Source organism: Lampetra fluviatilis, chromosome 19 (assembly GCF_964198595.1).
Source record: "Lampetra fluviatilis chromosome 19, kcLamFluv1.1, whole genome shotgun sequence".
NCBI classification, from domain to species: domain Eukaryota; kingdom Metazoa; phylum Chordata; class Hyperoartia; order Petromyzontiformes; family Petromyzontidae; genus Lampetra; species Lampetra fluviatilis.
The window spans coordinates 10,503,785-10,517,403 of NC_136293.1; the positions used below are offsets into that span (position 1 = coordinate 10,503,785).

At 46.4% G+C, this 13,619-nt stretch overlaps 1 protein-coding gene across 1 annotated transcript in view; it reads left to right on the forward strand.

Moving 5' to 3' along the window:
- LOC144937652 (FRAS1-related extracellular matrix protein 2-like) overlaps positions 1-13,619 on the forward strand; it is a 124,405-nt gene that overhangs the window by 89,369 nt on the left and 21,417 nt on the right. Inside the window, exons 7-9 of the mRNA XM_078865034.1 lie at positions 3,102-3,251; positions 10,239-10,448; positions 13,284-13,481. Of these exons, the coding sequence (XP_078721160.1) occupies positions 3,102-3,251; positions 10,239-10,448; positions 13,284-13,481 (558 nt within the window). The remainder of the gene's footprint in view (positions 1-3,101; positions 3,252-10,238; positions 10,449-13,283; positions 13,482-13,619) is intronic.

The window sequence follows — 13,619 nt, forward strand, 5'->3', positions numbered from 1 at the left end:
CAAATTCCACAATGAAGCCGTGAGAATTCTACAGAGCGGACCATAAAGCAATGCATTTTAAAGGGTTTTCAAAGCGCGGTTGAATTCCTTTTTATGCGACCCATATATTTAGTGTATGTCGTGGTCTGGAGCTTCCTTGACGTTTACGAGTAAATTCCTTCATACTTAGAGGTCACAAAACTCACCTGCACCTTAAGCCAAAGGTGTTGGCTATCCTCAGCATCAAATTTCCACTAGCTGGCCCATTACAACTGTACACAATCACCAATTGCATTTTTTTTTTACTTCAGAGGATGCGACAACAGATCCGTTTTCAAACGTTTCCATTTGGCTCTTTAACAACCTCGATGGCAGCGGCAGCCTGAAGTGGTGCTTAACTCCAGCCACTCGCATCCACAATTTCATGCCGTTCTGAAATAAACCGGCAGCACGAAAACATGAAGCTGTCCACCATTTGCCAGTAAAAAATATGATAATTGTTTTTGACCCTTTTATCTGGCAACAAAACTGACACCTTTATTACGAGGAGTCATATTTGCATAGACCACAATACCTGCAGTCATAATGCAAACAAAAAACATAACTCTGATAATGCATGCACTGTCCTTGAAGTTGATTGGTCCACACCCGAGACAGCTTTCCTTAGAGCCTAGTCTCACATGGGTTGGACCAGATGACGCATTCTAACTGCAGGCATTGTGGTCTATGCAAACATGACTTCTCGTTAAAAAGGTCTCAGTTTTGTTGCCAGATAAAAGGGTAAAAAAACAATTATCTGTCCACCGTTGTACCGATACAGCGAGACGTCGCGGTTCGTTCTAACCACGTTCCCCCATAACTCGGCGTCTCTGAACCAATTTTCTGCTGCCGTTTTTCCAAAATTGAGACAACGTTGCGCCTTGAATGAAAACAATTCTAAACACTCCAAACAATTTGGCATGAGACTTTATTCATCGCTGCTTCTGTGACCGTATCCTCCAGATTACAAGATGCATTGAAAGTAAGCCTCACCCCAAACTTGTGCCCAGTGTCAATGAAGCTATACTCTACAAATCCAGTCACTCTTACGTGCACAGACCTACTGGGTCATGGAGACGCGCACCCTCAACTTTTGTTTTAAAATATCGGAGGAAAAAGTGCGTCATGATCCGGAGAATACGGTGTCCCGTGCGGGAGAGTGAAAGCCTCGAGTGCCTGCTTATCGTAAAAAAACAAAGCCCCATTTGCACATCTTCGTCAGCTGATGTTTCAACAGCAGCTGACGTGTTCCTCCGTGCGCCACAACCTTAAGCGGTAACCAGCGAGCGCGTCCCGTGATCTGAGTGTGGCGAGGCGGCCTGGGCTTTAGCCCCGCGTGTTTACGGGCAGACGCCTCCTTGTCCCCGATCTTGTTACCTTATGAGGAGCGACTCCACAGTTGCTTGTTTAGTTTAAAAAAAAAAGTCACTGGATCGAGATTTGTTAGTGTAAGTTTTGCGTGTGTCATGAACCACGAATGGCTTATTAAGGTAAAACGCAATGCGAGAAGGAGCATGTTTTATTATTAATATTATTATGTTTTTCCTTCTTCCTTTGGGCCTGCCATGCATTTTTATCTTAATCGGGCTTCAGTTTCACTCTGCAAATACATTGGTGTATTTACTTCACCCTACATTACAAATGCATGTTTCATATTTTGCAATAGGCTTTATTCATAATATAGGTTTTTGGGTCAGATCGCGTTATTTATAAATGTGTCGTAACCCTCCACCACCCGACACGGCCAAACAGTAAAAAAAATGTGTCACGTTTTCAAAGGACAAAATAAACGTGACACATTTTTTACTGTTTGGCCGTGTCGGGTGGTGGAGGGTGACGACACATTTATAAATAACGCGATCTGACCCAAAAACCTATATTATGAATAATATTGGTCGCGAAATACTATGTGTTAAATAGGCGTAATGTTTAATATTAAGCCTGTTAATTAGTCGTCATCGTAATGAACTAATGAATGAATAGAACAGCAGCCATGGTCAATCCACTGCTGGATGAGTGTCTGCTTAAGCCTCATTTAGGTCATGTGAGGAATGAATAGACGTGGGGAGCTAGGAAGTGCAGTACAACGGTGGATTTTGCCGCAAGGCCCTTTGCTGCTGACCACCAGGTAGCATCATCCCTGCAGACGCCTTTGACAGCGCGGCTTGCACTGGTGGCCATATCCATCCCAAGAGCCATCCAGCAGCCTCAGCCGCGCGCAAGCTCACAAGGAGATCTCACGACATTGGGCGCATTCTGGGCGGTTTTGGTCGCATGCTGCAATAACGCTTCGCGACGCTAATCGAAGCATCAGCCCGCTGCAAACTGGCTCACTGCGCGGGAAACGCCCGGCTACGTAAGGGTTGTGAGCGTGTCCTTATGAGCCCCCTGTCTCATTTAATTTTTTTTAGTCTACATCATGTTGGCCCAGCCTAAAAGTGGAACGCAATGTTTAGCAGCGGTGGCAGTTCGGTGACGGGGACCGCAGCCGCCGTCCCCTCGAAGAGGTCAAGGTGGGCACGAGAGCTGCAGCAGAACGCACGATAGGCGATGCGGTGTGTGTGTGTATCACAAAAAAAGATAACACCGATTCTTATTCCGTTTTGCGTTTCATGCCCAAGTTTGTTTAATGAGTGTTTAACCATTGACCGTCATTACCCCCTTGAGTTGTTGTATACCCCCGGCCCTTAAACAAGGAGTTGTTACAAGGTTGGTCTTGTGGTCCGTGTTTGGTGGAGCTGTAGTGCAGCGGTGAGCACGCCGCGCTACAAACTCTGCGGCCCAAGTTCAATTTGCACTCACGGCCAACGCCGCTGGCAATTATCCGAACCAGTCCTGGAGCCTCCCTTAGGGCGTCTCAGCCTCAACAACGAGTGCCTGGCTGCGATGTGTAGGCATCGCCACTCGGGAGACTAAGGCGGGCCGGGCGAGGTGCTGGCCACTACCCCATAAGCGTCGCGTACCGTGCTGACCCTTCATAGCTGCTGCCCTCGCGAGCAGCACGTGCACCCCACCATCTACTAAGGCTCTAACGGGGGGGGGGGGATCTTCGTGTTGTGTGTCGTGTGTGTTGACCATCGCAGAGCCGTCATTTTACTTCGGCGAGGTCGAGTATCACGTGGACGAGAGCGCCGGCTTCGTGGAGGTGCGCGTGTGGCGCACGGGGACCGACCTCTCCAAGACGGCCACCGTCACCGTCCGCTCGCGGAAAACGGAGCCCGTGTCGGCCGAGGGTAACACGAGACGCACCCCGTCACGCACGACCACGATGGGAAATTGGACGGTGAAATAAAGGAGGGTCTCGCGAAGGCGCGCAATCGATTTGCGAGCGGTGAAACACGCCGTCGATTTTTTATTTATTTATTCCCACTTTTTCCTAAAGCAACAAAAATACGGCGCTTGATTTAAAAAAAAGAAAAATTCTTTACCAGGTGAGGCCAATTAAGATACGATCATAAACTGCACATTGAAAACATTGATCGCATCTGCTCTAAGTAACTTGGAATCCTTTGAAGCACTGTTCTGATACAAGTACGGATATCTTACTAAGAAAGCCAATGTTCTAAATGTCAATCCTACTTTACACGAACCAATTTCATATATATTGAAATATTCAGATGGCAAAATGTACTGCCAAAGTAAAAAAAAATCCTCGTACTAACGTTTGGCTTCTCAGTTGTTTGCACATTAGCATCTTGCGATTCGGTTATAGAAAATATGTGAGAGTTATTCCAACGAGAAAAATGTCGGGGGCTTCATAATGAGCGCCACACACCTGTGTCGGCCTGTAGAGGCTGCCACGGGGGCATGCGCAGGTGCAAGGCGCTCGTGAATCTGCTCAGTGTCTGGAGGAGTAGCCTCCAGTGCCCAATATGCCCGCTTTGCATCTGCCACCACACGTGTCTCAAATTTCTCCAGCTGCCTCCAGATTGTTTTGCCAGGCAAGCCGTGCCTTGGTGAGTAAGCGCACTTCGCATCCATCCGTCGCACGCGCCCACTTCACGGATTCCATCGTGACGACACCATTCATAGAGCGTCCAAAATCCGCACGCAATCTCAAGATGGTGTAACAATAGGGGACACGTACATCGAGAGAGTACGAAGAGATGATTTTGTTTCTATTTTGCTGAGCAAAGGCCCAAAGGCCCGAAGCACCAAGCGGCCAGCAATACAGAAGGTATTTATAAAATATGTATTTCTGAGTCAATAATTACGATCCATATTTGTGGGTTAGACCACGTTGTTTTATGCCATTTCATGCCATTGCCGGGTGCAGTAAATGAAGAAGCTCAATGCCGGTGGTGGGCAATTTGTGGCCCCGCGAGTCGCATCCATCCCGTGGAGCCGCTCGTGGCGGCCTGGTCTAAGTGTGTTTAGGCTTTTCCCTGGGGTCACGATTAGTGCACAAGCACAATGTCAAGGAGGGCCACTAATGTGGCCCTCTGACTCGTGTGGGTTGCCCATCACTGCTGAAAGCAGTTTGAGCGAAACGTCATGGTATATTGGTGTGAAATTTCGTCAATGAAATGTTTTCAGCCACCGTTGAAGAGCTGTATTGGTCAGCATTAAATCAATAAATCGGCACGTATAAATGATGTTTGTAAAGCTGACAAACTAGTCAGGTGTTGGAGGGTTAATTGCAAGAATTTTGGCATTAAACCAATACATGGCCTCACCAAAAAACAAATATGGATCAACAAACAAGGTGACATAGATGCTCAAAGATAAGAGTGAATACGTTTCCTGAATCGAGCCAGGTTGTGATAACTTGTCAAAAGAGACGATGGGCGGGGATTTCGGAGTCGATCCTTTCGACAGAAGAAGCAGAAAGAGAAATGTCTTGGCCTGCAGTGCGGTGGTTAATCACAAGTGTCGGGATGAGACAATCCATTGTGCTAGGCATCCGGGAGTGGTGTGGAACATTTTGCAGGGCGTTGTGGTCGAATTGTGAATGAAGGAAATTCATATAGCCACGTGATGAAATACAAGTGTTATATTTTTGCTCAATAAATAAGTTGTTCGATTGAAATGTTGAACTATATTGTGAAAATACGGTGTAGCCGAACTTAGGAAAAGTGTATGTGAAAATGTGCAGGCACTTTGGTCATGTATTTATTGTAGGATAAATACGTTTCCAGGGTAATAGTAATGTTAATTATTTCATTTTATATAGCGTCATTCATGCTAATAGCATCCCATAATGCTGTACATTAATTATATATAAGGGCCAAATCCCATATACAGCCACTGACAAAGCAATTGAAAACCAAAACACCGAGCAAAAAAAAATGAATAAGCAAGTTAATAAATGGCACAAAAAACAAAAAAACACAAACAACAGCAAAAAGTTATCACAACAAATAAATGAGTCCAGTAGCTTCTTGGTTCTTTCGGTAAAGTCACGTAGAAGGGAAGTAATAAAATAATAAAAATAAAACATAATACAATAATTTTCACGACGTTTCGGCCACAACGCAAGCAGCCGTCCTCAGGTGAAGAATGAAATCAAAATTTAGAGTCCAGTAGTGTTCTCAACATCCCAGACCACAATCCCAACTTCCCAACGAAGCCGGTTAAAAAAGCCCTCTTTGATCTGTGGTGACCTTTCAGGCTACGGTTTGTTTCTTGCGGTGCATCACAATGCCAGGAGAGAATTGTCCTCCTCGGGCATACACGATAGAGCCGTCGCAAGCGTTGACATCCGCGCAAAAGAACGGTTAGTCCTATGTGCCCCCACGTGATCGTGAGGTAGCCGTTGCAGCTGGTTAGGTTCAATGGGTGTGCTTTCCTTGGCAGGGAATTCAACATTGGCAGCAGCGAGGCTTCAAAACGAACCGAACGCAGCAAAGTGTTGTGGAAAAAAAGAATAACGGAAGGAAAGCCTTGCATTACAGCCTACTTACCCAGCTAAGTTGGTAAACAAATGTGAATTAGCTAAAACCAGCTGGAACCATTTAACAAATGGGTACAATGACTCGCTTGTACTTAACTTCACGAAACATTGCCCTTTATAAGTGTGATTGGCTCAAGGGCATGCTACGTGCACACTTGGAAATTTAACTTTGTTTTTACAGAACCTGTATTCTCATACATACAAAAAACAACTGCTCTTGTGATGACAACGCCCGGTTACATTGTTTCGTCATTACAGTTTCATCGTACCATGCGTCATTGTTAATACAGGTGACGTTTGCATATACAGGTAAAACAACAGTTACGTGTAAAGATTTGGCTTATTGTATCAAGTACTGTATGAGCATCAATGAATACATTGCAGCTTCGAAGGTTTACTTTTTATTTGTAAAGTTTACTTCTGTAAAGTTCGTCAGCACCGAATATATCTAAAATACATTACCTCATCAATCTCGTGTTCATTAAAACATAAATTAACCGCAGTGCGTTTTGAATGCAGTATGCTAAAACACGACTGCGCCGGAGAAGTGATGGCTTCAATATTACGTCTCAAAATAATAGTTTGTTTGCTGAATCGTTCACAAAGAGAGCATTTTTTTCATTCTTGGGGTTCCAGTTTGCATGTGGACTGAGATGTATCTTTTCAACTGCTCTCCACCTTCAGTAATGCAGCAATGACGTCACCAGTTTCACATGTGCGCAGAACACGGCTCTGTAAAGTGGCCAGCCTCTTTATTCAAAGGCATTGGTTTTCACAGGTAATCTCCTGATAAACCCAAAGTACATATAATAATTTGAAATGGTTTGTTTGGGAAAGGATCTGGCCCTCTTTTTTTATCGCACTATGTTACATGTTATGGAAACGTGTTGAAATACCTGTTCAGGTCAGCGATGACAGTGTAGTGCCACTTTCTCAGATTTGGTGAAAAGACATTGACACGTGAAATGGAACAGAGAAATATAACCGTAATCTACTGAACAATTTTTGCCAGAAGCTACGCTGGAACAAATGTGCTTGGTTATAAATTAAAAACATTTCCTTAACTGTTTTCAATATCGTAATATATTGTGGCAACATATCAGTTTGAATAAACACATTTGTACTCTATCATCGTTATAGAACAAACAATTATTATATCTCGGCCAAATAAATTAGGAACAGTAACAACAAAAACTTCCTCCGGAATAAACAGAGACTCTCTGTTGCTTTTATGAACGCATTACTTGTCATACCTCGTAGATTTAGTTCCACCACACATGCAGTCGTCCGAGTTGTCTGCATACAATGACTCGGGGATCTGAGAATCCTGTGAAGGATTGAACCTGGCGAGTACTTGGATGGGGACAACTCGAGCAGGGTAGACGTTGACTACCTTGCCTGGTATGCAGGAGGTTGTGGGTTTTCAATCCCAACCTGAACCCTGTATAATTGGAGTTTGCACGTCTCGCTCCCCGTGGTCGGGTGGATTTTTCTCCGGGTCCTCCGTTTTTTCCCTCCACGTTTAGAAGCAAAATGCCTTTAGAGTATTTGGCTGCGAGAAACGTCCACGCGATAAGCCACTTCGTTGAGCTATCATTCGTGTATCCAGGTCGCTTCTGAAAAATAACTATATAGCTCAGTGGGCCTTACCTGGTAAAATAAAAAATAGTTTATAGTTTAGTTTAGCATGCCATGTGTCATAGGCAGTGAGAGTACATCAGTGGTCTCAGTCCACATAGATCGCATGTGTTTTTTTTTTCTCTCGGTAGATCGAATCTATCTGTATTGGAACTTTGGAGCTTCATCCCATCGTGTGGGTTTTCTTGGGGGCATTCAAAAGATCGCACATATTCCATCTCATGGAAGTGGCCAAACATCCCAATGCAGGACTCAACTCAAAACAAAAACGAGTCCTCAGACTCAGTGAGGTTGTTCCTCGCCAAATAGCTGTTATTCATATTATTTGTCGTAGGTTTTCAGTGAGGACAACATTACACGTCGCTTATCGGCATAACCACCAATTCCTTTCATATATACAGTAGATATAGCATCGGCTACTGGAGTAAAGTGTATGTACTCCCACCTCTTCCAAGAGTAGTGTGGAAGAGTAGGCCAAGTATCCTCAAGAGGTCCCTCTTCAGCTCACTCTAGTGGAAGCCCTTCTGCCAGCAGTGGCGTGAGCAAGCAATTGCAGGGCTGCACCTTGACCCATCTACCCATTGAACACGAACGTGACTCTAACTAAATATTTTATCCCTTTTCCTGGAGCAGTGGCGAAAAAATTGCAAAACGTGGGCATGATCTGGCTGTTTAAGCAAATAACAGCTGTTTGACAGATTTTCACGCTTCAATGTGCACTGCACTAATACCTCTTTATGGGCCCGTGAGAATAGGCATGCAAACATGGCCACAATTTTCCGTGTTATGTTGCACAATCCCGTCCACAGTGTGCAGCGCCCTCTTGTCTCTGCGTGCAGGGGTTAAAGTGAGGGATTAGAGAGGTTAATGTGACGGGATGGCGTTTGAGGTGAAGCCGGTTCTATCTACAACTACGTTCACCTTATAGCAAAAAAAGTTCAAAGGTGACGCCCCACAATTTATTGCTGGCAGAAAGGGGCTCAGAAGGAGAAAGCTCCAGAGAGGTCCTATATAGGGTATTTTTGGCCTACTCTTTTATGGTGGCCAAATGTCTTGGAAGAGGTGGAAGTTCCCACACTTTATTCCACCACATGAGGCCTACTAACTGTGGCGTCTCGATTTATGCGACTGGCACACTGGGAGATGAAATCGAACCGGTGACCTCTGGATTGCAAGTCCATTGCGCTTACTTGGATGGAGACTACAGCGGTATTAATGTCTAACCAATATGAAGAGGGGAGAAATGTCAGCGCATAAATGAGTCAATGAGGTCCCAAAATTAATCAGACTTAGATTTTTTGTAATGGACCTTTGATGCGTATTTAGCTCCAAGTGAAATAAATTAATTTGATTACTCACAATTTACATGCTATCGTTTAAAGCGTGAGAGTATAAACACTACGTTTTTCTTTGCTAAATAGGCATTAAAGGCAAATATTGTAACATTACTATACTGGCATGAAAATGATTGGACGTTCTTTTGGGTCAGAGTTCATTGGTGTGGTCATCTTGTCTTGTACCATAGATTCATAGACACAGACATGCATTGCATTTCTTATTTTATTCACCTTGCCTCGTAGATAACTCTGGTGTCACGTTTCAAATTAAATCATGAATATTACATGACAAAAAAAACATATTTTTGCAGATGCCCCATGGCACCAGAATATTGCCGTGAAAAATATTTCCCAGTGGCAATTTGTTCGAGAGGTTTAATAGCTAAGTTGCGCAGAGACATCTCAGCCCAGCGAGAAATCAATAATGTGCTGACTTATAATCTCCAACACTTGGCACTAACAGATAACCTCTCTTGCAGGCACTAAGCAGATCCAACTGAAATGAGTTTTGAGATTTACAAACATGAGAGAGATTCCACTTATTTATTGCACGATCAAAAAAGAAAAGCCATCAAACCAATGACGAGAAGTGTTTTGGTTTGCGTTGCTCTCCAACGTGTCTGCGGGTCGCACCGCATGTTGAAGAATCTTCTCCAGCGCGTGGGTCGAAACCTCGTGCCTTCACAGCACATGCGATACGATCCACAAACACACCGTGGGTGGCTGTACAGCACAACCGCACACACCTCCACCGTAGATATATCTCACGCTTTGTGTGTTTTAAATCCTTTATATTAAGTTCGCTTGCTTGCTTACGACCGTGCAAATCTTTTGGTCGTTTTTTAACCCACTTCCCGTGATCCAATCGAGCTGACATTTTCCACACAGACTCGTTGTGCGTGACAATTAATGTTCGTGAAAAATTTTTTCCAAAATTTTACACTTTTTAGGACAAAAATATTATATTTAATTACCAATTGCTTAATGGTGCAATGCAATCATCTGACCCATAGGTGGCAGCCATCTCAAGCCAGAGGACGAGAGGACTCTAGCCGCCACGCATATAAAGGATTTATAGTGAAAAACTTTGTTTTTACGGGTTATACTTGTTTTTATTGCAACAAAACGTGATCCCGATGCAGTACGCCGCGCGGCTTGCGTGACCGGCGATCGCAATTCACGGAAGACGTTCACGACGCAACTGGGTCGTGTGAAGGAGGTGGTGGGAGGTGGTAAAATATGGGGAAAGCCCCCCCCCCCCCACCGCTGCCCGAACCGAGTGAGAACGCCACGTCGGGGAGGAGATGAAATCTCACGCTTTGTCTTTTAACGCTGCGTCTCTCTTGGTGCAGCCGGTGTCGACTACGTCGGCATCAGCCGGAACCTGGACTTCGCTCCGGGCGTCACGATGCAGACCCTGCGCGTCACGATTCTCGACGACCTGGGCCAGCCGGTGCTGGAAGGCGTGGAACACTTCGAGCTGGTGCTGCGCATGCCGATGAACGCCGTGCTCGGGGAGCCCAGCAAGACCACGGTCCTCATCAACGACTCGGTGTCCGACTGTGAGCAGCATCGCATCATCATCATCATCATCACCCTCCTCCTCCCACCCTCCTCCCACCTCCAACCACCCCTGCCCCCAATTTGCATTTGGCTGACTATTCCTCTCTCTCTCTCTGTGAAGTGTCAGGTGATCGAAATTGCCTCCCTAGACTAGAATTCTATCCTGTTCTTATTTTTAAAAAAGCTCACATGAAGCACACGATGTGGGCTTCCCACCTCCCATTAGCACGGTTGGCTACATTGGGTGTGAAATAAGTTCAACACATATATATATAATGCATGTATGCTCCCCCTGTTTTTGCAGCATCTTTAAATGCATTCGCATTTAGATGCATTATGAGTCCACGTTGTATCGTGTTGCATTTGTCCATCCATTCACTCATTGATTTATTCACTCGTTGACTCGGTAATTTTAGAGGAAATTTTTTTTTCATACAGAGCCCTATTAGTGGTGTGCAGTATATGACCACAGGGCATACTCACTCCACACTGCCACGCATACAATTTTAACATAATAATAATAACCAAAGAATATTGCACACGCATGGATTTCTTAACGCTTTTCAACGTGTGTTCGTCTTCGGAAGAATTTAATTCGCAGTACAGATGTCAATTTGGCAACCCGTGCGGAGGTCAAAGCGTGTTGGCACATTTCCAAATAATGCCCTTTACGATGGTGTTGTCCTTGTTGTTGTTGTTGTCTTCACATTTTGTGAAACTCTGTCGTCAATTCGGGCAGTTTTTCAAGAAGTCCCCAGCGGCAATGCGTACGTAGCACTGCGGGTTCATTCTCACCGCACGGCGCTTACAAGAATTGCAGTGCCTCGCCGTTGTGGACCAAGCGACGGAGCTAATGCCTCAACGCTTTCGACCTCAGTGGAATAAGCACAACAAACAAACAAAAACAATCAAGCTCAGGCATGTCGTCTACGCCCGCACTCGATGCGCGCGAATCAAACGCAACCGCAGGGAGGCAAACGGCACAATGGCGAGTTCGGGAGAGATGTTGCGAGTGAGTAAACCAGGGACGAGGACAGAGGCAAGGGGGACACGGAGATACGAGGAGACGAGCGCGAATGCGGCATCCCCCAATGCCGCAGCGCCATCGCCGAAGGGTTTCTTTGTGCCTGCAACAGAGGTCGCAACCGGGTACCCGATACCCGTACCCTACCCGATACCCGGCTACCCGTACCCAGCCGGGTACGGGTACCCGTTTGCGACCCTGGTGCGGCCGGGTACGGGTAGGCCGTGAGTCACTGTTGAGTAACCGTTTGTCACTCGTTTCCCAACGTCTTGTCTCTTCTCACAATTCAAGTTCCTAGAATCAACCCACCCGTGCCTGCAACATGGCTTCATCCCAGAGGTCGCAATCAGGTACCCGTACCCTACCCGATACCCGGCCGGGTACGGGTATCGGGTAGGGTACGGCCGGGTACCCATTTGCGACCCTGGTGCGGCCGGGTACGGGTACGGGTAAGGAATAAAACCCGTTTGCGACCTCTGGCCTGCAAAGAGTTTCCCCCGAATCGGAGTGAGAGCGCGCGCGCGAAGTTAATTGCGGCTGCGATATTAAGGACGCGCAGCTGCATTTCGTGCGCGTGCAAATTAAAGTTGATCAGGTTACGTAGCTGACATTAAATAATGAAACAAACTCGCGTTTTGATGGGCTCTGCAAGATAAGCTCCCTCTTTGGGCGTTAACAACGTTAAACTGCTCCGTAGGGGAAGCTGTCTTGAGCAATTACCATTTGTCTTAAAACGTGCATGCCTTGCATGTTAATACTCATTAGTGCTGCCTTAAAACGTAACAAAAAATCATATATTAGTCAAGTCGTGTTTTTGTTGATTATGTATCCCAATCTTGAAGTGACCCACTTTTACAGCTTTATTCTACACAGATAGGTGTTGTGAAAAACTGAAGAGGGTCTCGTACGCTCAAATTAAAACACATTCCTCCTGCGGAGGGAGCTGGTAGGAACGTTGGGTTGCTCGGTCAATGACCAGGGTCAACGGCGGCGTGGTGTATTCCGCAAATATGGCCGACTGTGAGGGCGGGCACAAGCCGGCGTGAGTAGGTTAAACGTTGAGTTTTATAAGGGCACCACGGGGTGAGCAGCCCCTCCCCACCCAGCCCCACCCTCCCCACCCAGCCCTTCCCCACCCTCCCCTCCCCACCCAGCCCACACTATTCGACATCATTGTAAAAAATAAATAAAAAATCTATCCTATGTGTTAGTGAATTTTTGTATATTTTAGGCAGGAAATTCGTATTCAAATTTAGATTTTTGTTTCTGGGGGGAGATCCCAAGACCCCCTGGAACATTTTGTCCCCCCCAATGTTGACTCTATGGCTACGGCCTTGTCGCCAACTAGTACCTCTACACCAGCCGATTTCATTTGGCCGATCTTTTCGGTGGGTCGCCTATCGGGTGTGTTCCCTCCTTTGGCTGCCAGTCTGTCGTGAGCCTTGACCACCGGCCATCATGTACGTGTGTATCTCAGATTTAGCACGGTTGGCTACACACAGTGCGAAAGAAGTTCAACATACTGTACGTACGCATCATCCCTTCCCACGAGATGTCCTGCTCTAGCCCACTTCTTTTTTGTGTGAACAGATGGAATTTATGTCATTTACTTGTGTAAATGTTCTCAAAACCCATGGGTTTCCCTCTCTCTGTTTATGAACGTAATTCCAAGCTTGCATCTCTCCACGCTTCTTCGCCTACTCTTGCCTGGCAGCCCCGTGCTTCCATCCCACAGTTAACCACGCTCACCGACATTTCTTCCCCACGCACCCAATCCTCCACCACCCCCCTGCCTCCCCTTGCCGCGCAGTGCCCAAAGTGCAGTTCAAGGACCCGTTGTACACCAGCAACGAGAACGATGGGCAGGTGTCGGCCGTGGTGTACCGCAGCGGCGACGTCGGCTACAAGTCGACGGTGCGCTGCTTCACGCGGCAGGGCACGGCGGAGGTCATGATGGACTTCGAGGAGAGGCCCAACACGGACGACTCCGTCGTCACCTTCCTGCCCGGTACACGACGCGCTCGTTCGTAGGGCAGTGAGCGTCCTTCTTTGCCAGGCCCGTGGTGACCCTGACGTGCGGCCCCCGACAATACCGCGGTGGCGAGATGTTAACTACCTCGCCTCGTATACAGGAGGTCGCGGGTTC